Source organism: Anabrus simplex, chromosome 2 (genome assembly GCF_040414725.1).
Source record: "Anabrus simplex isolate iqAnaSimp1 chromosome 2, ASM4041472v1, whole genome shotgun sequence".
In the NCBI taxonomy this organism is placed as follows: Eukaryota; Metazoa; Arthropoda; class Insecta; order Orthoptera; family Tettigoniidae; genus Anabrus; species Anabrus simplex.
The window spans coordinates 625,324,720-625,347,084 of NC_090266.1; the positions used below are offsets into that span (position 1 = coordinate 625,324,720).

The following is a 22,365-nucleotide window of genomic DNA, read 5'->3' on the forward strand; positions in this document are numbered from 1 at the left end:
ACTTGAAGACTCTGAACAGCTCGAACTTGAAAGTATATTGTGTGTTGTTAACATGCTAGACTGAATACTTGCAGGATTAAATGCACATTTTCAATATGCAATTAAACTCATTGTGCTCCTTTAAACAACAGGCTTTAGGTATTGTAGTTAACAGCAGTACTTGCTGTGCAAGAAGACAGTCTGTTAACCTGAATTGCCTGTACTGGTGAGAATAATCACAAGATTACAATGTCAGTTCAAGTGCAAAATCTGTGGTTCACTGCCACAGTTAATCATTCACTGACTAGGGGTACTTCTTTTAGTTTCAAGTCAGGTAATTTAAAAAAAAAAAGGGAAAAAACAACCTTTTTTGCTCTTAAGGAGTAAAGTGAAAATCTCTCAAAATATAAACATTTTTTATTGCATTAAGTTATACACCAGTCCTCCCTGAATACGAATATGCATGGGTTTTGTACGTTTGCTGCATACTCGTAGGATTATAGACAATGGCATTTATGCCATACCCCGTTCTGTCTGTTGTTCATTCAGGTGTGTTTATCACAGCTACAGCAGGCTTTCTTTGGCTTTACTCTTATTCTTTGACCACTGCTTTTCATGTTGGTTACCCTGGTGTTATACAAGTGTAAGTAACAGTTGAAGATAATTTCAGCGTTCTGTTTACGGTCTACTTGTCTTAGTTATTTGAAGGAGAAGCTTGAATTGAGGAAGCAATCTTATAGTTTTATTTTTATTCATACAGACCCTGAATATGTGCAGAATAAGGAAGTTTAATAATAAGAATAAGTATATAGTTCATAGATATACCACCGGGCGAGTTGGCTGTGTGGTTAGGAGCACGCAGCTGTGAGCTTGCATCCAGGAGATAGTGGGTTCGAACGCCACTGTTGGCAGCCCTGAAGATTGTTTTCCGTGGTTTCCCGTTTTCACACCAGGCAAATGATGGGACTGTACCTCAATTAAGGCCACAGCTGCTTCCTTCCCTATTCCATCATCGCCGTAAGGCATATCTGTGTCCGTGTGATGTAAACCAAATTGAAAAAAAAAAAAAAATAGATACCGGTATACCAGGAAATGAGAAAAGCTGTGTGGGCCACCGTCTTTCACAAGATCTCTACAGATGAGGACCCCTGTCATTGTCCAAAGAGCCCTGAGCCATGGTGTAAATATGTAACTGGTGATGAATATAGACATGATGATCCCTTACCAAGGTCAACAGACGTTTCAAGACCTATCTATAGGGATGTGGCTAGCAAAAGCTTTCTTGCTAAAATGCTTCCATGGGAGAACTCAAAATCCCAACAAAAGCTTCAATAACTGTGTGTGGGAACACTTGCTTAACACAATTGGTGGGCCTCAGTACCCTAAAAATTGGTGTCAAGGATGTAGTGATGTTTCAATAATGGGTCGGTCAGTAGGACGGAAGTTTTCAGTGATATGAGCATTGAACAAGGGGTGAACATGAAGAATGCACTTCTGTCAATAAACAAGGTGAGGGTGCAAGAGACTGAGAAAGGTGCTCTACAAATCTCAAAAAGAGGCTAGAATTCAAAAGAGGACTTCCAAACATAAGTCGGAGGATACAGAAATCCGCTATGACAGCTATGGAATTTGCCAGTTTTAAGTATTAATGTAAGCTGAACAAATCGTATGACAAACTTCAAATGCATTTTTCCGAAAGCATGAAATATTCAGCTTTAGGTGCAAGTTTCTCTGAAACAATTATATCTATGGCAATAAAACCTTATACAGAGATTAGTTATTAATATTTTCATTAGAGTGTACTGTAATTATGTTAAACAAAAAATGTGAAAAATATTTAGCTATTTAAAGAAGGCATTATTTTAGGTCACATATTCTATGAATTTCTATTGTAATAGCAATGCTACTGTCAAATGTAATACATTTTGAAGAAAATATGACAACTTATGCATGTGTTAATGTGGTTCAATTTAAACAATTAATTTTTGAGAAATGTGTACCAATGTTAGTATAGTTAGGTATAAGAAATAAGCTTGCTCCCTTGTTCCCTTAAGCACATGCATTTTCTTCCTTCTTGCACATTAAATCTTAGCCATATTTATTAGGATTGCCAACTCAGGCATGACAAAATTTACAACTAAAAGTTTTATAAGAATTACAAAAATTACAGAACACAAATTAGAACTTTCATTTTTAAAATAGTATTTAAATATATACAGTTACATGTACACTATACATGGGATTTTCCTAATCCCTCGTCATTTTCTTTTGAGTGCTTCACAAATTACCAAGTAATTTCACTGAGTGCAATAAAATATCTACTGTCTGGTATCTAGTGTTTGGTCCAGTGATCATAAACGCACAGCACTGACATTAACAACAAAATCTTCTTCGGTGAAATCAACAAAATCCTTTACTCCAGGCATCCGTACTCTTAACTTCAGAAGACCATCAGATTTTTGGCCAATGTCTTTGTCTTGGGACCAAACAACACTTATATGGACAGAACAATTCTTTCTTACTATTCCTCGTTCATGTGCAGCAGCAAGCTGATTAACAACACGTCGTTCTACTTCATACTTGATAGAGCGAGCTCCAAACTGTACAATATATCCATCTGTTAAAATAGTTTCAACATCTTGATCCCATGTTATATCCACATTGTGTGTATCTTTTGCCTGAAAAAATAATTGAATATTATATTTCAACTCATTTTGTACCCATATATCAGGAAACACCAATTTCAAGAAGTTGAAATTACATATTCATTGTTAACTATTTCTAAGAATACCCTCATGAGGCAGACAACTTCATACTTGGCAGGATCTACACCATGAGACCTTGTTGACAGTCCGCATTTAAGGACAAATAAAATTAAAAAGTTTATAATAATCAAAAGTTAAAAAAAGGCACATGATCTGGTAAATATGAGAAGGTAAATATGAGCAATATACAGTACAAACCAAGTAAGTTAGAGAAAAAAAAAAAAAAACCATCATATATGGATATGGCATTGTTGGATTGCAGGAAATAAGAGGGCAAAAACAGAGATAGACAGATCAATGTACATATTACAGTACATCATTTAGTGGATTATAAAGGAAAGAAAATGTTTCTTTGAACTTAATATCAAGTAAGGAAAGAAGCCTATAATAATAATATAGCTAAAGGACTTCCAGCTTTAAGTGGAGTCTGCACAACAAGGATGTGACATTTCACTTCAAAAATCCCATATCCATTGGCCGAGAACCAAACCATGGCCGCCTTGGTGAGAAGTAAGTGGCAATGGCACTCTGCCATCACGCCCCATATAGAAAGTCATTCGGGATCGCTGGTGACGAGTTTGAAGGCCGCTGGTGGCGATGTAATCAACTTGACCATGTCAAAACAGGGAGTGATGATTCATGTCAGTACTGAGAACGTATGTGCAGAGTTTCGTGACATTAGCTGCAACGATGCCGAAACAGATTGAACCTTACTGGGAGGGTCACATAACAGCTATTTCCAATGCTAAATATAGCTATTCTGCAATACAAGGAGTGTGCAAGAAGCATGATTTCTTGATATCAAAGAATGGGATCAGTGCTGTATTGAATAAAAAAGGCAAAGGCCGACTGGTCTTAATTCCAGAGGCCAGCCACCAACCGTACACCAGACGTGGTGAGGAAAGTGAAGACCTCTGTCACAGCCGGTAACCCTGCCCCCCAAAAGACTACTGCACGTAAGTTGGGGATATCAGTTTCAACAGCTAACACCAGAATCAACAAGGACCTGTAATTAGAAAAGCGGCATAAGCGCCAAGTTCACAAGCTGTTGCCTCGTAACATTTTGAAACGTCACAGTAACAAAAGAAAGCTGTATGAGGGCTATCTGGCAGGGGACAGATGGAAAAATGTGGTGACATTAGATGAAGCATGTGTGTACCTTTGTGAATGTAACAAACCCTACCGTCCTAGAGACAATTTTTAAATTTTTTATTAAACATTGTCTAAAGAATGCTAGGGAAGTTTTCCAAGGGGTTTCATGATCATCGCTAAATACTGGTACAATGGCAAGTTAACTATTCGCCGTGTTGCTAGAAATGTAAAGGTGAACACTACACACTATCAGCCAAGGGTTTTAACACCCATTTACAACACAGATACTCCAGCACTGCATTGGAAGGCAAAAAGTCAGGTATGGATACATTAAGATAACGCAACCAGCCCCACCTCTTGTTCAACTCATCTGTTCTTAGAGAGAATGGAGATAGAAGCGCGAATCCGTGTGATTCCTTTTTTGACATTCCGGTAAAGGCACCCGATGAGTCACCCTTGGACTTCAGTGCATTTGGACTCCTAAAAAGGGCCTTAGAAAATAGACGTCCATGCACTATCAATGGCCTCTGTAAAGCTTGTCAGGAGGATTGGGATAAGGTAGACATGCTAGCTCTGCGAAATAAGTCTGCTGCAATGGCAACTACATTGTCGGGCTATAGCTAAAATTGCTGGCTTTCCAAGTAAGCATGATCGTTGGTGAAGATATGGCTTTTCATAAGCTAATTACCCTTCAAACATTGTCCCCAGGGATCCCGAACAACCTTCTGTAATATCAAGAATTTTCAGACAAAGTTTAATGGAATTGGAAGCAATAATTAAAAAAAAAAAAAAAATTAAATCAGAAATTATGGAGGAAATATGAATACAATTAGTTTCAAATGAACAGAAAGAAGGATCGATGATGATGATTATGATTGTTGTTTAAAGGGTCCTAACATTTAGGTCATCGGCCCCTAATGGTACGAAATATAACGACAATTTAAAAGTTCAAAATCATCCACTGACGAGAATAAAAAATGTGATGAAGAATGAATGGATGGATGAATATGAATTTAAAACAATCAGTGGATCCAACCCAGAAACTATCATAAACAATAGTATTACTGACCAAAGGACTGCTTCTAAAGTGCAATCCTGAATTGAGGATGCTTGTTGTCTCAAGGGGTCCAAAATCCAGGTCAACGGCCCCTCATAATGGTACTTATAGTTAGTAACGTAGAACCACGGTATTTGTTATGTTGCGGTACTAATCAAAAGTAGCGTAGACTCATGGTGTTCCACACATTATGGTACTACTCACAAGTATTGTACGTCGCACAGGTAACGCAGACCTATCGTGTTCCTCACCTAGGTGTACTAATCACGGGCGCTGGTATTCCCGAGGTGTTCTTTATATAGTGGGTACTTATCACAGGCAACGCCCAGACCCATGGCGTTTCTCACAACAGTACTCATCACGGATACTGGAAACCCACAGTAAACCACTCTCTGCTGCTACTAATCACAAACCTATTGTGTACCTAACATAGTGGTACTACTCCCAAGTTTTTTTTAATTTCGTGTGGCTATTGCTAGCCGAGTGCAGCCCTTGTAGGCAGACCCTCCGGTGAGGGTGGGCGGCATCTGCCTTGTGTAGGTAACTGCGTGTTATTGTGGTGGAGGATAGTGTAATGTGTGGTGTGTGAGTTGCAGGGATGTTGGGGACAGCACAAACACCCAGCCCCCGGGCCATTGGAATTAACCAATGAAGGTTAAAATCCCCGACCCGGCCGGGAATCGAACCCGGGACCCTCTGAACCGAAGGCCAGTACGCTGACCATTCAGCCAACGAGTCGGACTACTCCCAAGTAAAGGTGATCCATGGTGTTCTCCGCGTGATATTACTAATCACAAGTAGTTTCATGATTCTAATAGAATCATCCCTTGGTCGCCTCTTTTAGTCACCTCTTACGACAGGCAGGAGATATCATGGGTGTATTCTTCGTCTGCGTCCCCCACTCACAGGGGGTAGACAGAGAGAAAAACGAAGGGATCTGTCACTTCGAAAAATGAAGTAATGGACAAAGAAAAGCAAGGGCCACGAAGGGCGCGAAAATGAGACTCCCTAGGCCTCGAATGCTCTTATACCATTGGGGTCGGAAAAGAACAAGAGTTCACCAAGGTAGGTCGGACAGGATAGACGAAAGTGAGGAGCCTGGCACAAGTAAGTGGAAGCAATGTCAGGACTCAGTTAAGGGCCCCATGGTTGCTAGCCCCCCATGCTCCCAAGTTGAAAGCCCCTGGGGCCCCTTTTAGTGGCCTCTTACAACAGGCAGGGGATATCGTGGGTGTATTCTTTGTCTGCGTCCCCCACACACAGGGGGTGAAAGAAGGATCAGTAAAGGAACAATTGAATTAAAAGGTAGAAAGAGCATTTGACAAAAGGTATGGCTTAAATGTATTCGTAAAATTTAATGCAAAAGTAGAAGGAAAGGAAAGTCTATTAGATATATCAGGGCAGCACTATGGTACTGGGATTTTACTTGTGAAATATGTCAAGATTATCTAATTTCTACATAAAATAATGCATTGGAAAACTTTGGGTAGGCCTATCTAATCCTCATGGAGTTGTAAAACTGATCACACAATTATGAACATATGGGACTGTTCCCTAATCAATGGCTATGGAACAGTGAATCAAAATGAGAAATACAGAGGATCAAATTGAGATTCAGATTATTATCCAGTAAAGGCAGTACTAGCTTAAAAACTCAACAAAATGAGGAAGACTGAATAATAAACATTTAAAAAAAGTGACAGATCATATGAAATATCTGAAAGAAATTTCCCTCCCCCCTTTAAGTGAATTTCCAAAAACAAATACTACGTATTTCTTGCAAAATCTTTCGTACTTGAGATAATAGTATCTTCATAAAAATATTTCAACTAACTTTTCAATTCCCCCCCTTTTACGTGGAATTCCGAAAACAAAAACTGCGTATTTATTTTTAAAGGAGATTTCATATACCAATTTTCACGTCTCTAACATCTTCAGTTTTTGAGATATCAGTATCCTAATTAAAATAATTCAACCCCATTTTCAGTCACTTTTACCCCCCCCCCCCCCTCACCTAGTGTTTTTTCTTTCCGAAAACAAGAACTACATGTTTCTTTACTTGTAATAGAGATTTAAAAAAATACCATTTTTCACTTCTGATACATGTTACGTTTGTGAGATATACTGTAGAAATGCTCAATTTAAAATATCACACCCCCTTTTTAGTTCCCCTTATGTGGAGTTTCCAAAAACAAATCACCTATGTTTCTTTACTTTTACAGGAGATTCCAAATACCAGTTTTTACATCTGCAACATTTTACGTTTCTGAGATATACTGTAGTTACAATCTTTCTAAAAATTCACCCCAATTTGTCACTCCCGTTTAAGCCCCATTAATAGGATTTTCCAAAAAGAAACAAATACGCGTTTCTTTATTTTTAAATGAGATCCTGAATACCAATTTTCAGCTGTGTAATATCTTCAGTTTCTTAGATATAAGTATCCTCATTAAAGGCATTTAACCGCTTTTCCACCTTTTTTCACCCCTCCTATTGGGATTTTCCAAAAAGAAAAAAAAATGCATGTTTTTTTTATTTTTAAAGGAGATTCTAAATACCAATTTTTACACCTGTAAGCTTTTAAAGTTTTGAGATATACACACACTCATTTTAAAAAATCACCCGCCTTTTCACCCCCCCCCCCGCATTATTTGGATTTTCAAAAAAAAAAAAAGAGTGTTTATTTTTAAAGGAGATCCCAAATACAAATTTCAGGTCTGTAATATCTTCAGACCGAGCTTGATAGCTGCAGTCGCTTAAGTGCAGCCAGTATCCAGTATTCGGAAGAAGTAGGTTTGCACCCCACTGTCGGCAGCCCTGAAAATGGTTTTCCGTGGTTTCCCATTTTCACACCAGGCAAACGCTGGGGCTGTACCTTAATTAAGGCCACGGCCGCTTCCTTCCCACTCCCAGCCCTCCCCTGTCCCATCGTCGCCATAAGACCTATCTGTGTCGGTGCGACGTAAAGCAACTAGGAAAAAAAAAATCTTCAGTTTCTGAGATATAAGTACCATCATTAAAGGCTTTCAACTGTTTTTTCACCCTATTCACCCCTCCCATTGGGATTTTCCAAAAACGAAAAAGTGTGTGTTCCTTTAGCTTTAAAGGAGATTCTAAATACCAATTTTTACATCTGTAAACATTTAAAGTTTTGAGATATAGATACACTCATTTCAAAAATTCACCCCCCTTTTCACCCCCTTACCGACTGAATATCAAAAAATTCTTCTTTGGCGAGCACCTACATTGTAATATAAATGTATCCTCAAAATTTCAATTCATTATGTCCAGTGTTTTTGGCTCGGCGATGATGAATCAGTCAGTCAGGACATGTTATTTTATATATATAGATGAGAGAGAAATGAACACATAAATGAAACAGCAAAGAAATCTACAAGAATGATGTAAGAAAGAATTAAAGGAATCAATGGATTAATAATTACCTTATTAGAAGGAATACAAGGAATAGAATGAAAAGGGGTACATTAATCACATTGTGATGGTCTTTAAAGGGATGTGTGCAAAGGTGTAAAAGAAAAATGAACAGGTACAAAGAAAATTTTAAGAAACAAAGAAGCTAAACCAATAAAACTTTAGCCATGCAGTTTACTGGGCGAGACAGCCGACCTTTACTATGTACTTTCATGTCAAGATAACTATAAGTGCAGTCCGCCTCTGTGGTGTAGTGGTTAGTGTGATTAGCTGCCTCCCCCGGAGGCCCGGGTTCGATTTCCGGCTCTGCCACGAAATTTGAAGAGTGATACGAGGGCTGGAACAGGGTCCACTCAGCCTCGGGAGGTCAACTGAGTAGAGATGGGTTCGATTCCCACCTCAGCCATCCTGGAAGTGGTTTCCCACTTCTCCTCCAGGCAAATGCCGGGATGGTACCAAACTTAAGGCCACGGCCACTTCCTCCCCTCTTCCTTGTCTATCCCTTCCAATCTTCCCATCCCCCCCGCAAGGCCCCTGTTCAGCTTAGCAGGTGAGGCTGCCTGGGCGAGGTACTGATCATCCTCCCCAGTTGTATCCTCTAACCCAGAGTCGGAAACTCAAGGACACTGCCCTTGAGGCGTTAGAGGTGGGATCCCTCGCTGAGTCCAATGGAAAAACCGACCCTGGAGGATAAACTGATTAAGAATAAGCAAAAGAAGAAGAAGAAGATAACCATAAGATTAAAACTGAGGTACATTACTATTCATTCACCATTGAAGCAAGTGGTGCATGGTTTAAGTCAATCTGAGCATGCCACTGAACTGACATTCCAGCTCTTAGAACAGGTAGTAGTAGAAAACACACCCACTGACATATTGTAACAAGGGATGTGAAACTGATGTGCAGGTTACAGTGATGAGCTAGGAGCATCTTCCTGAATTTAAATGGTTCCAAAGAAAGGAATCCAATGATATTAAACTGGAATTCAAAAGTGTTGCAACTGACATGCTCTGACAGTGACTGAGATTGGAAGTGCCTGATGGACTGGTAGGGAAAATCCAGATATTATACTAGGACTTGATCAGCTGTGTGCAAATTGGAGAAGGGCAGTGAACTGTCCCCAATACTGTTTATCAATTATGAATGATATAATGGAGAGTATTTAAGAAAACAGGTCAACTCAATGGAGTTGCCCTTGCTAAGTCATGATACAGGGAGAAACAGAAGATGAGGTGTAGGCAAGACTTGACACGTGCAAAGCCAAGTACCAGAAGTTCAACCTCAAAATCAGAGAGACTAGGACAGTGGTAAAGGCAGTGAGAGATGGTCGACTAGTAAGCATCAAACTAGCAGACCACCAGTTGGACTGTGTGGAAAGTTTCAAGTACTTTGGTAGTGCAGACTCTAGACACAACTTAGCCTCAAGAAAGATCACCAATTGGGTGCGAAACGTTTCCTCTTTTACGTACAAGTGAGGACCCTTCTTTGGGATGATAAGATTGCAAAGTAAGCCAAATTAGCAATGTTTAGCAACTGAGATAAAATTCCTGAGGTCCACTATCCAGAAGGTGAGGCACAAAGCTCAGTTTAAGACCTCTCTCCTAAACAGACGGGACTGGACAAGTGATGAGGATGGAGCCTACATGAACAGCTCTAGTACACTTGGAAAGAGAGGTAGAAGGAAAATGCCTGGCTGGAAGACCTAGAACCTGTTAGATGGATATGGTCAAGACTGACAATGCATTTACCTACTGTAAAAATGGGAAACCACGGTAAACCATTTTCAGTGCTGCTGACAGTGGTGTTTGAACTCGCTATCTCCCAAATGCAAGCCGACAGCTATATGACCCAAACCATGCAGCCTCTTGTTCAGTATGTCATGAAGAACAAGATATTCATGAACAGAGAGGAGTAGAAGAGGCTTATCAACAGTACCTGGTAAAATGGAACTGCAAACTATTGAAGATTAAATTCAGTGAACTGACAGGCCTGGAAAGAGATCCTCTCCATTCTATCAACTAATCTGGATGGTTCAGAATGGCTTCGCCATGTTATAAATAAATACTTTTGTGTGGCTATTTCTAGCCGAGTGCAGCCCTTGTAAGGCAGATCCTCCGATGAGGGTGGACGGCATCTGCCATGTGTAGGTAACTGCATGTTACTGTGGTGGAGGGATAGTGTTGTGTGTGGTGTGAGAGTTGCAGGGATGTTGGGGACAGCACAAACACCCAGCCCCCGGGCCATTAGAATTAACCAATGAAGGTTAAAATCCCCGACCTGGCCGGGAATTGAGCCCCAGACCCTCTGAACCGAAGGCCAGTACACTGACCATTCAACCAACGAGTCTGACTTCGTCATGTTAAAATCATGTCATTACACGCTCTCTTAGAGCAGAATGTTCATTCATGAGAAAATAACAGGAGATATGTTTCTGTTAACTGGTTGTCATAGAAATGTGGTCAAACAAGGCTGGAACCTAATAATCTTTAAATCACTATAGGCAAGAGGGATGGGATGGAAGGAAAAGTAGTTGTGGGTGACAGGTAGGCTAACGTTTTAAGGCCAAGAAAAACAGGGGCTAAGAGTTGACCTCAGGCAGTGGGTCCGGGAGAGGTATTGGAGAGGAATTGGTACGAATCACTGCAGGTAGATCAGCTGAGGGAAGATGGAGATCAGGGAAGTGTTCAGAGGAGAGGGGCAAGAGGAAAAAGCACCAGTAGGAGAGGGAAATGTGAAGTAGAGGAAAGGAAGGGAGAGGTGCAACAAGATAGTGAGAGGGAAAAAAAGGGAGGAGGAGATCAAATGAGGAAGGTGGGGTTGAGGCTTTGATCATAGGTGACTCCATTGTTGGGCATGTGGGGAAAGAGTGTGGAGGAAAGGGAACCAGGGGAGAGTATTATCCACGAATTAGGTTAAGGCAGATATTGAGGAAAATAGAAGGGAGGGAGGAGAGTAAAGAGAAAGTTGTAATTTTCTGCACTGGTACCAATAATGTAAGACAAGCAGGAATATGTACTAACATAGTTCGGGATGTGTGGAATCTGGTTATGGCAGCACGGAGAAGTTTAAGGAAAATTATCAGTGGGATACTGTGTAGGAGGGATCCTGACTGGAGGGTAACTGGGGATTTAAATGAGACAATGGAATGGGTATGTGGGAAATTGGGAGTCAGATTTGTAGATCTTAATGGGTGGGTAGGAGATAGGGATCTACGCTCAGATGACCTTCACTTGAACCACAATGGTACATTTAAGTTAGTGATTTTGTTTAGAAGAGTTATAGGGAGATGCATTCAGAAAAACAGGGTGGACTAGGGATTGGTGATGGCAGTATAGGAAGCATGAAGTCAGGTAAGGATGACATAAAATTGTTAATGTTAAACTGTAGAAGTACTGTAAAGAAAGGCATAGAATTAAGTAAATTAAGAGATGCATATTTATATTGTAATAGGAATTGAATCATGGCTGAGAAATAATATTATAGATGTGGAAACTTTCTCACAGAACTGGAGTGCTTATTGTAGAGACAGGGTAGGAACGATAGGAGGGAGAGTATTCATACTGACGAAAGAAGAATTTGTAAGCTACGAAAACATTAAGGAATAGGAACATAAAATTCTAGATGTAAGACTTATCTCTAAAAATAGGCAACTTTTTATATCTACATATCTGGCAATGCTGGTGCTGACACTGATGCAGAATTATTTGATAAGATAATCATCTATGTGGGGAAGGACACAGAAAGGAATGTTATTGTAGTGGGTGATCTGAACTTACTAAATATTAACTGGGAAGGGAATGAAAATGACAGAAAGCATGATCAGCAAATGGTGAATAAAATAATATGGGAAGGCGAGCTGAATCTGAAAGTGATGGAACCAACTAAAGGAAAAAATATTCTAGACATGGTGCTGATAAAATGAGATGAGCTCTATAAAGAAACAGAACTGATAGATGGTATAAGTGATCATGAAGCTGTTTATGCCATAGTTAAAAATAAATGTGATTGAAAAGAATGTTGTAAAAGTAGGGCTATTAGGCTAAACCATAAGAGAGGAATGGGGAAATTAAAAAAAAAACAATTATGATCAATGGAAAATGGTACATAAAAATGTAAACAGTCTATAGGATAGGTTTAAAGCAAAATTGAAGGAGTATGAAAATTGATATGTACCTTTAAAAGTGGTAAGGAATGGTAAGGACCTATTATATTATAACAGGGAAATAAAGAGGTTAAGAAAGGAGGTGCTGGTTAGACAGAAACAGAGTTAGGAATGGTTGCGGGAGTAAGGAGAGATTTAACCCATTAGCGCCTAGCGTTGCCATATGGCAACGATTTTCGCACCTTTTTCTTTTAATGCTGTAGGCAACAAGAAATAATATGGAAGATTGTGGTGTCATCCAACAGTTAGAGAAGAGTGTGTAGAATCTAGTAATCATGTTTATTTCGTTTTCAAATCTAATGTTGTGACACAAAGACTGGTGGACTCTTGGTTATTTTAAGATTCCTGCAAAATGGCTGCCGGCTTCACGTACGAAGGATATAAAATCTATAAGTGAAGTTCTTTCATTGGATTATGTTTACAGTAGTGTTGTGCACACTTCATTATATAAGTTGTAAGCATTTGAAACAGTACGGGCGCACAATGCCGTAGTAGTGCTTGCTGAATCATTAGCGTTGCCATATGGCAACGCTAGGCGTTTATACTCGGTAAAATAGCTGCAGCTGTCAGATCATGATACTTTATGCTGATTCATACATCTTCATTGCAGAAAGGGATTTTCCCTTTTAGAAGCACGAGATATGCTACTGACTGAAGATCTCGATGGTGATTTTTTTGTGGAACCGCCCTATGTAAATGTACTTACAGATGAGGGCTGCTGGTGATGAAGATGATGGTGGGCTTGTTGATAATCTCTCTTTCGAAAGTTATGTGTCAGTGCTGAAATGAAGCTTGTAAATAATGAAAGAATCGGGATTAGTTACGATGGTGAAGGTGTGTTACCAGAGGACGGAGTGCCATTTCTGTCTACTGATGCAAGATCTGTTTCAATACCCGATGCTGCGAAAGAGCGGATAACTGATAGAGGAAATAATAAATCAAATAAAAAACCAAGATAGACCGATGGGGCTGATTTCAATATTGGGTGACTGTTGACATTTCCGGAGCCTAGTTATAGCAAGTGAAAATCCATAACTGTTGTTGACATTTTTGAATTGTTTACAGATAACCAGCTGATCGAACATTTAGTTTGAGAGTCTAAAATGTATGGGGTGTTTTTAAATTGTACCGACCCACAAATAACTTCTGATTAAATTCGTTGCTTTGTCGCCATACTTTTCATTTCTGGATATAATAGGTTGCCCTCCAAGCGTTTTTATTGGGACACGCAGGATGATATGAAGACAGTGAAAGATTGTCATTCTCTATCTCTGTGGCTAATGCGCAAGTATTGAGGGTGGGCTTTTATATGCCTCCAAAAGTATAGACTAATAGTTTGTTACTACATCTGAAGTTCTTTGATTCTTCTTTTTCGTATTTTTGATTTTATTCTATTGTTCCAGTGAGTGTTTTATTTTGACAGGCAATGAACTGTACATTTGTGTCTATATACTGTAAACAAATATTTTCTCCTTTGTTCAATAATTCTATTTTTTTTTACCGTGATGTGAATAAAAACTGATATTCCATATTCTTACAATAAATAATGCTAAGATATTTCAACATTGTTATTGCACGAAAACGAAAAAAAAAAACCACTTTGCAACCTAAATTCGACTTTCAAAACTCATTGTTTAAAAATAGGTAGTGCAAGCGCCTAGCGTTACCATATGGTAACGTCAAATATCTTATGACCTAGCGATTCCAAAATTCTGAAACTTGTTTTATTAGTTTATTTTGGTCTCAAACATTCGGTAAAACACAATAAGTAAGCAAATCTCAGAAAAAAAATTAATTCAGGCACTAATGGGTTAAGTAGCGTACTGGGGAATGGAATTTAGCGAAGAAATTGGCCAAGGATAACATGATGGTTAACATACTTGGCAGCCATATGGATTTCAGGGAGCAATGGAAGGATATGTATAGGTACTTTAAGACAAAGATTTTCAGGGGAGGGCATTCCTGGGATCATTAATGAAGAAGGGGAGTGTGTATGTGAGTATACTTACAGAAGGCAAAGTATTCAGTCAGCAGTATGTAAAGGTAGTTGGATATAATGTCCAGATAGAGCAGGCGACTAATACTGGTGAGTAGAGTATGGTGCTAGTGTATGGGACCCTCACCAGGATTACTTGATTCAAGAACTGGAAAAAATCCCAAGAAAAACAGCTCAATTTGTTTTGGGTGATTTCTGACAACAGAGTAGCGTTACAAAAATGTTGCAAAGTTTGGGCTGGGAAGAACTGGAGGAAAGAAAATGAGCTGCTTGCCTAAGTGGTATATTTTTTTTTAGTTACATGTAATAAGTGGTATGTTCCGAGCTGTCAGCGGGGAAATGGCGTGGAATGACATTAGTAGATGAATAAGTCTGAGTGGCGTCTTTAAAAGTAGGAAAGATCAAGTTGGAATTCAAGAGGACAAAAAGCCTCCGTGGCTCAGACGGCAGCACGTCGGCCTCTCACCGCTGGATACCGTGGTTCAAATCCCGGTCACTCCATGTGAGATTTGTGCTGGACAAAGCAGAGGCAGGACAGGTTTTTCTCCGGACACTCCGGTTTTCCGTCATCTTTCATTCCAGCAACACTCTTCATTCTCATTTCATAGCATCTATCATCTATATATATAAAGTAGCTTGTCCTGACTGACTGACTGACTGACTGACTGACTGATTCATCATCGCCGAGCCAAAACTACTGGACATAAAGAAATGAAATTTTGGGCATATATTCATATTAAGATGTAGGTGCTCGCTAAGAGAGGATTTTTGGATATTCCGTCGCTAAGGGGGTGAAAAGGGGGGTGAAATTTTAAAATGAGTGTGTCTATATCTCAAAACTTTAAAAGTTTACGGATGTGAAAATTGGTATTTAGAATCTTCTTTAAAAATAAAGAAACACGTATTTTTTTGTTTTCAGACAACCCCAATAGGAGGGGTGAAAAAGGGTGAAAAAGTGGTTGAATGCCTTTAATCAGGATACGCTACTTATATCTCAGAAACTGAAGATATTACAGACCTCAAAATTGTTACTTTTGATCGCTGTGAAAAATAAAGAAACACATATTTTTTTGTTTTTGGAAAATCCAATTACTGCGAGGGTGAAAGGGGGATGAATTTTTAAAATGAGTGCATCTATATCTCAAAAGTTTTAAAGTTTAGAGATGTAAAAATTGGTATTTAGAATCTTCATTAAAAATAAAGGAACACGTATTTTTTTGTTTTCGGAAAATCCCAATAGGAGGGGTGAAAAGGGGTGAAGAATGGGTTGAATGCCTTTAAAGAGAATACTTATATCTTAGAAACTGAATATATTACAGACCTGAAAATTGGTATTTGGGATCTACTTTAAAAATAAAGAAACAGGTATTTTTTCGTTTTGGGAAAATCCAAATAATGGGGGGTGAAAAGGGGGATGAAATTTTTAAAATGAGTGTATCTATATCTCAAAACTTTTAAAGTTTATAGATGTAAAATTTGGTATTTAGAAATCTCCTTTAAAAATAAAGAAACACGTACTTTTTCGTTTTCGGAAAATCCTAATAGGAAGGGTGAAAAGGGTGAAAAATAGGTTGAATGCCTTTAATGAGGCTACTTATATTTCAGAACCTGAAGATTTTACAGACCTGAAAATTTGTATTTGGGATCTACTTTAAAAATAAAGAAACAGGTATTTTTTCATTTTTGGAAAATCCAAATAATGGGGGGTGAAAAGGGGGTGAATTTTTAAAATGAGTGTGTCTACATCTTAAAATTTTAAACGTTTACAGATGTAAAACTTGGTGTTTAGAATCTCCCTTAAAAATAAAGGAACACGTATTTCTTTGTTTTCTCTAAATCCCAATAGGAGGGGTGTAAAAGGGTGAATAGTGGGTTGAATGCCTTTAATGAGGATACATATTTCCCAGAAACTGAAGATATTACAGAACTGAAAATTTGTATATGGGATCTCCTTTAAAAATATAGAAACACGTATATTTTTGCTTTTGGAAAATTCAATTAATGGCGGTTAAACAGGAGTGGCAAATTGGGGTGAATTTTTTGAAAGACTATATCTACAGAATATCTGAGAAGCGTAAAATGTTACAGACGTAAATAGTGGGTATTTGGAATCTCCTGTAAGTGTAAAGAAACATAGGTGATTTGTCTTTGGAAACTCCACTTAAGGGGAACTAAAATGGGGTGAAATTTTAAAATGAGAATTTCTACAGTATATCTCAAAAAACTTAACATGTACAGAAGTGAAAATGGTCATTTTTTTATCCTATTAAAAATAAAGAAAAGTGTATTTTTAGTTTTCGGAAATACAACTTGGGTAGTGGGGGGTGGGGGCGTAAAAGTGACTGAAGATGGTGTTGAATTCTTTTAATTAGGCTACTGATATCTCAAAAATGAAGATGTTACACACGTGAAATTTTATTTTTGGAATCTGCTTTAAAAGTAAACAAACACGTATTCTCGGAAAATCCAATGAAGGGGATTTGGAGTGTTAAAGGATAGAAAAAATTAATTGACTTAATTGTATGAGAATACATACATCTAATAAAAACTAAAGTTGTTACAGACGTGAAAATTGGTATTTTGATCTCCTTTAAAAACAAAGAAAAGCGGGTTTTGGGGGGGAAACAATCTTGGGGGGGGGGGGGGGCGGGAGTGAAAAGGAGTTGAATTCCTTTCATGAGGACACATAAATCAAAAACTGAAGAGGTTAGAGTGGTGATAACTGGTATTTAGAAGATCCTTTACTATTAAAGGAACAAGTATTTTTTGCTTTAATATCACTTTGTGAGGGAGGGGTGGGGGGAGTGTGGAAGGAAGTTAAAAACGCGAATTATTTTTAAGGGGATACTTATATCTCAAAACTGAAGGTAATAAACGTGAACATTGGTATTTGGAATCTCCTTTAAACATAAAGAAACACGCCTTCTTTTAATTTTTTGGAGGGTGGGGTTAAATAAACTTAACGGCGGTGGGGTGTAAAAGGAGGTGAGACCAATTGATTTTACTGTTCGTAATGTACTTATAAGGAGCCTCCGTTGCTCAGTCGGCAGCGCGCCGGCCTCTCACAGCTGGGTTCCGTGTTTCAAATCCCGGTCACTCCATGTGACATTCGTGCTGGACAAAATGGAGGCGACACAGGTTTTTCTCCGGATACTCCGGCTTTCCCTGTCATCATTCATTCCAGCAACACTGTCCAATATTTAATTTCATTAGTCACTCATCGATCATTGCCCCAGAGGGGAGCTTCGGCAGCCGGCACAATTCCTATTGTCGCCGCTAGATGGGGCTTTATTCATTCCATCACTGATCCTGTCGAATGATAGGAAACAGGCTGTAGACTTGCGATGTACTTATTCTGATCATAAACGGATCATTTTTAATCTTTCCTGGGTTCTTTTTCAACAGCCATATTTTCCTTCGGAGAACGTTCTTAGATTAGAGAAGATTCTCCTGGCATATAAATAAAAATTTAAACACATTTGAAATAAACGATAGGAATGAGATTGGCCGTCAAATTGTTCACCTCTATAATAAGGTCAACAATACACGGAGGTATGTCATTCGTATCGCCAGAAATTCCGCACACTTGCCTACGCGCAACAATGGTGCTGGTCACATTGTTAGCAATGACAATGGCAGCAGATGTATTTTACCGCCAAGTAGCGGTCTTGCATATTGCTGTGGGGTCCAGAACATCAATAACAATAATAATAATAATAATAATAATAATAATAATAATAATAATAATAATAATAATAATAATAATAATAATAATATCCTGGACCGTCGTCAACATGTGCGGACCGTGCTGGAAACGGGTCCTGGACGGGTAATGACTACGATTGCAGTCCGGCCGCCGGTTTAGTACCGCCAAGGCACCTAAGAGGACACCACGCCGGATCTCCTCAAGGATTTGATCCACATTAAAAATGCTTATAGGAAAGCATGGCTAAGATTTAGGAACCCAACTGACCGGGTGGAATACCTGGACCCAGCCCGGGAAATACGAAATCGATTGCTGGAAAGAAAGATTGAAAAATGGGAGGAACGTTGCCGTAATCTCTCAGTAAACGAGTCAGATCACGAATATCGGCGGGTTGTATATAAAACGATAAGCATTCAATTATAAATTTCAGTATATTACCGTAGCGAAGCACGGGTATCTTGCTAGTTCATTAATAAATCACTTTGGAAGTGGCGACCCCATAGTACTAACAGCCTATATCTGCTTCATTCATCACATCCCTGACCCGGTCAATGACTGGAAAACAGGTTCTAGGTTTTCTTCTTCAAGAGGACAAATTGGGGCAAATATTCATTTATAGGAAGGGGAATTAGGGATTGGAATAACTTACCAAGGGAGATGTTCAATAAATTTCCAATCTCATTGAAATCATTTTAAAAAAGGCTAGGAAACCAACAGATAGGGAATCTGCCACCTGGGCGACAACCCTAAATGCAGATCAATATTGACTGATTGATAATGTATAGAGTAGTAAATGAGTTACAGGATTGTGAGTGACTGCAAGAGGTCTTAGACAATGTTGCAGGATGGACAGCGGATAATGGTTATGATGGTAAAAGGGATGTCAAGTCAAGTTGTAAGTTTCACCAAAAGAGGAAAAGTAGTCAGTTTTAATTACTGTGTTGAGGGTGTGATAGTTCCTCATGGGGAACAATGTAAGTACCTAGGTGTTAACATAAGGAATAATCTTTAGCCGTGAGCTTGCATCTGGGAGATGGTGGGTTCGAGCCCCATACTGGCAGCTGGAAAATTTCCAATAATGGACCACTGATATTGGAATTATATGGTATGTTTCTAGCTGTCAGTGCAGAGATATCATGGAATGACAGACGAATAAGCTTGAGAGGGGGGGGGGGGGGGCATTTAAAAGTTGGAATTCAAGAGGACAAATCTGTGCAAATATTCATTTTATGACAAGGAGTAAGGAACTGGAATAAATTATCAAGGAGAATATTTGATAAATTTCCATGTTCTTTGAAAACGTTAAAAAGAAAAAGCTACATAATCAATTGACAGGGAATCTGCCACCTGGGTGACAGCCCTAAATGCACATGATTGATTGGCTGATTGACAATGATTTATTTTTAACTATCCTCCTTATTCAATACATTTTGGTATAATGTGAATTTTAAAAATTGTAAATAAATTACCGGGCGAGTTGGCTGTGAGCTTGCATCCGGGAGATAGTAGGTTCGAATCCCACTATCGGCAGCCCTGAAAATCGTTTTCCGTGGTTTCCCATTTTCACACCAGGCAAATGCTGGGGCTGTATCTTAATTAAGGCCACGGCCGCTTCATTCAAACTCCTAGGCCTTTCCTATCCCATCGCTGCCATAAGACCTATCTGTGTCGGCGCGACGTAAAGCCCCTAGCAAAAAAAAATTTTTGTAAATTTCACATCTGTCACATTTATACATGTTTTGATCTCAATTGTATCATCTTCAGTAGATTGTTACAAATTAGGATCGAAACATACATACATCACTAACAGACCGTTATGCTTTTCAGCGTTAAGCCTGCAAGCCTCTGTGAATTTACTAAACATCGCCACAATCCCCTATTTGCATCTACTTCTGTGGCCTCATTTAGTTTTATACCTCTTATCTTTAAATCGTTAGAATCTGAGTCCAATTATTGTCTTGGTATCCCTCTACTTCTCTCACCCTCCATAACCGAGTCCATTATTCTCCTAGGTAACCTATCCTACTCCATTCACCTCATATGAACCCACCACCGAAGTCGGTTTATGCGTAAACTTATCTCCTTGTTCTGAGTACCCTCCTGGCATAGTTCCCACCCATTTGTACCAGCAATCACTCTTTCTACTTTCATATCTGTTACTTCTAACTTATGAATAAGATATCCTGAGTCCACCCAGCTTTCGCTCCCATACAGCGAATATGGTCTGAAAACAGACCGATGTAAAGATAGTTTCATCTGGGAGACAACTTCTTTCTTACAGAATACTGTTGATCGCAACTGCGAGCTCACTGCATTAGCTTTACTGCACCTTGATTCAATCTCACAGTATTACCATCCTGGGTGAACGCACAACCTAAATACTTGAAATTATCGACCTGTTCCAGTTTTGTATCACTAATCTGACATTCAATTGTCTTGGATTTCTTACCTACTGACATCAATTTAGTCTTCAAAAGGCTAATTTTCATACCAAACTCACTGCACCTATTTTCAAGTTCTAAGATATTACACTGCAGGCTTTCGGCACAATCTGCCATTAAGACCAAGTCGTCAGCATAGGCCAGGCCGCTTACTAGATTTTCACCTAACCGAATCCCTCCCTGCCATTTTATACCTTTCAGCAGATGAACCATGTAAACTACGAACAGCAAAGGTGAAAGATTACAGCCTTGTCTAACCCCTGTAAGTACCCTGAACTAAGAACTCACTCTACCATCAATTCTCACTGAAGCCCAATTGTCAACATAAATACCTTTGATTGATTTTAATAATCTACCTTTAATTCCATAGTCACCCAGTAGCGAACATCTTTTCCCTCGGTACCCTGTCAAAGGCTTTCTCTAAATCTACGAAACAAACATAACTGTCTATTCCTCTTGCAGCATTTTTCAATTACCTGGGGCATACTGAAAATCTGACCCCGACAGCCCCTCTGTAGTCTGAAACCACACTGGTCTTCATCCAACTTCCTCTCAACAACTGATTGCACCCTCCCTTCCAAGATGCCAGTGAATACTTTACCTGGTATATTAATCAATGAGATACCTCGATAGTTGTTGCAATCCTTCCTGTTCCCTTGCTTGTAGATAGGTGCAATTACTGCTTTTGTTCAATCTGAAGGTACCTTACCAATACTCTATGCTAATTTTATTACTCTATGAAGCCATTTCATCCCTGCCTTCCCACTATACTTCACCATTTTAGGTCTAATTTCATCTATTCCTCTTGCTTTATGACAATGGAGTTAGTCTACCACCTTTTCCACTTCAAGTGTAATTTTACTAATATCATTTTCCTCCTTCCCATGAGATTGGTTGTTCGCGACGCTACCAGCGATATTTCCTTTTAAGTTGAGATTTTCAAAATATTCCCTCCAACTGTCCAGCGATATTTCCTGGGATCAACGAGTTCACCTGAATTACCCAAAACACTGTTAATTTCCTTTCTCCCCCCCTTCCTAAGAATCTTTATTACTGACCAGAAAGGTCTCCCTGCTGCTTGACTTAACCTTTCCAGGTTATTACCAAAATCTTCCCACGACTTCTTTTTTGATTTAACAACTATTTGTTTCGCTCTGTTTTTTTCATCTAGCTACAATTCCCTGTCTGCATCAGCCCTTGTTTGGAGTCATTTCTGGTAAGCCTTCTTTTTATTTTTACAAGCTGCTCTTGCTTCATCATTGCACCAAGAAGTTTGCTTTTTCCCATCTTTACACACAGTTGTTCCTAGACATTCTCTTGCTGTTTCTACTACAGCATCGCTGTATGCCACCCATTCTATTTCTATATCCTGAACCTGCTTCCAGTCCACTGTTCAAAACTTCTCATTAATCATATCCATGTACTTCTGTCTAATTTCCTCGTCCTGGAGATTTTCTATCCTTATTCGTTTGCAGACAGATTTCAGTTTCTCTATCCTAGGCCTAGATACACTTAGTTCGCTACAGATAAGGTAGTGGTCTGTATTATCAAAAAATCCCAGGAAAACCTGTACATTCCTAACAGATTTCCTGAATTGGAAGTCTGTTAAGATGTAGTCTATTATGGATCTCGTACCCTACCCTCCCATGTGTAGCGGTGAATAGAGTTATGCTTGAAGAACGTATTTGTAACTGCTGAACCCATACTAGAACAGAAGTCCAGCAAATGCTTCCCA

General features: G+C 39.1%; 1 protein-coding gene across 1 annotated transcript in view; it reads right to left on the bottom strand.

Annotated features, from left to right (window-relative positions):
* Nucleotides 1–1,841: 1,841 nt before the first annotated feature.
* Nucleotides 1,842–22,365, bottom strand: part of LOC136862971 (mitochondrial disaggregase) — a 123,213-nt gene continuing 102,689 nt past the window's right edge. Inside the window, exon 10 of the mRNA XM_068225828.1 lies at nucleotides 1,842–2,657. Coding sequence (XP_068081929.1) covers nucleotides 2,331–2,657 — 327 coding nt within the window. The 3' untranslated portion in view covers nucleotides 1,842–2,330. The remainder of the gene's footprint in view (nucleotides 2,658–22,365) is intronic.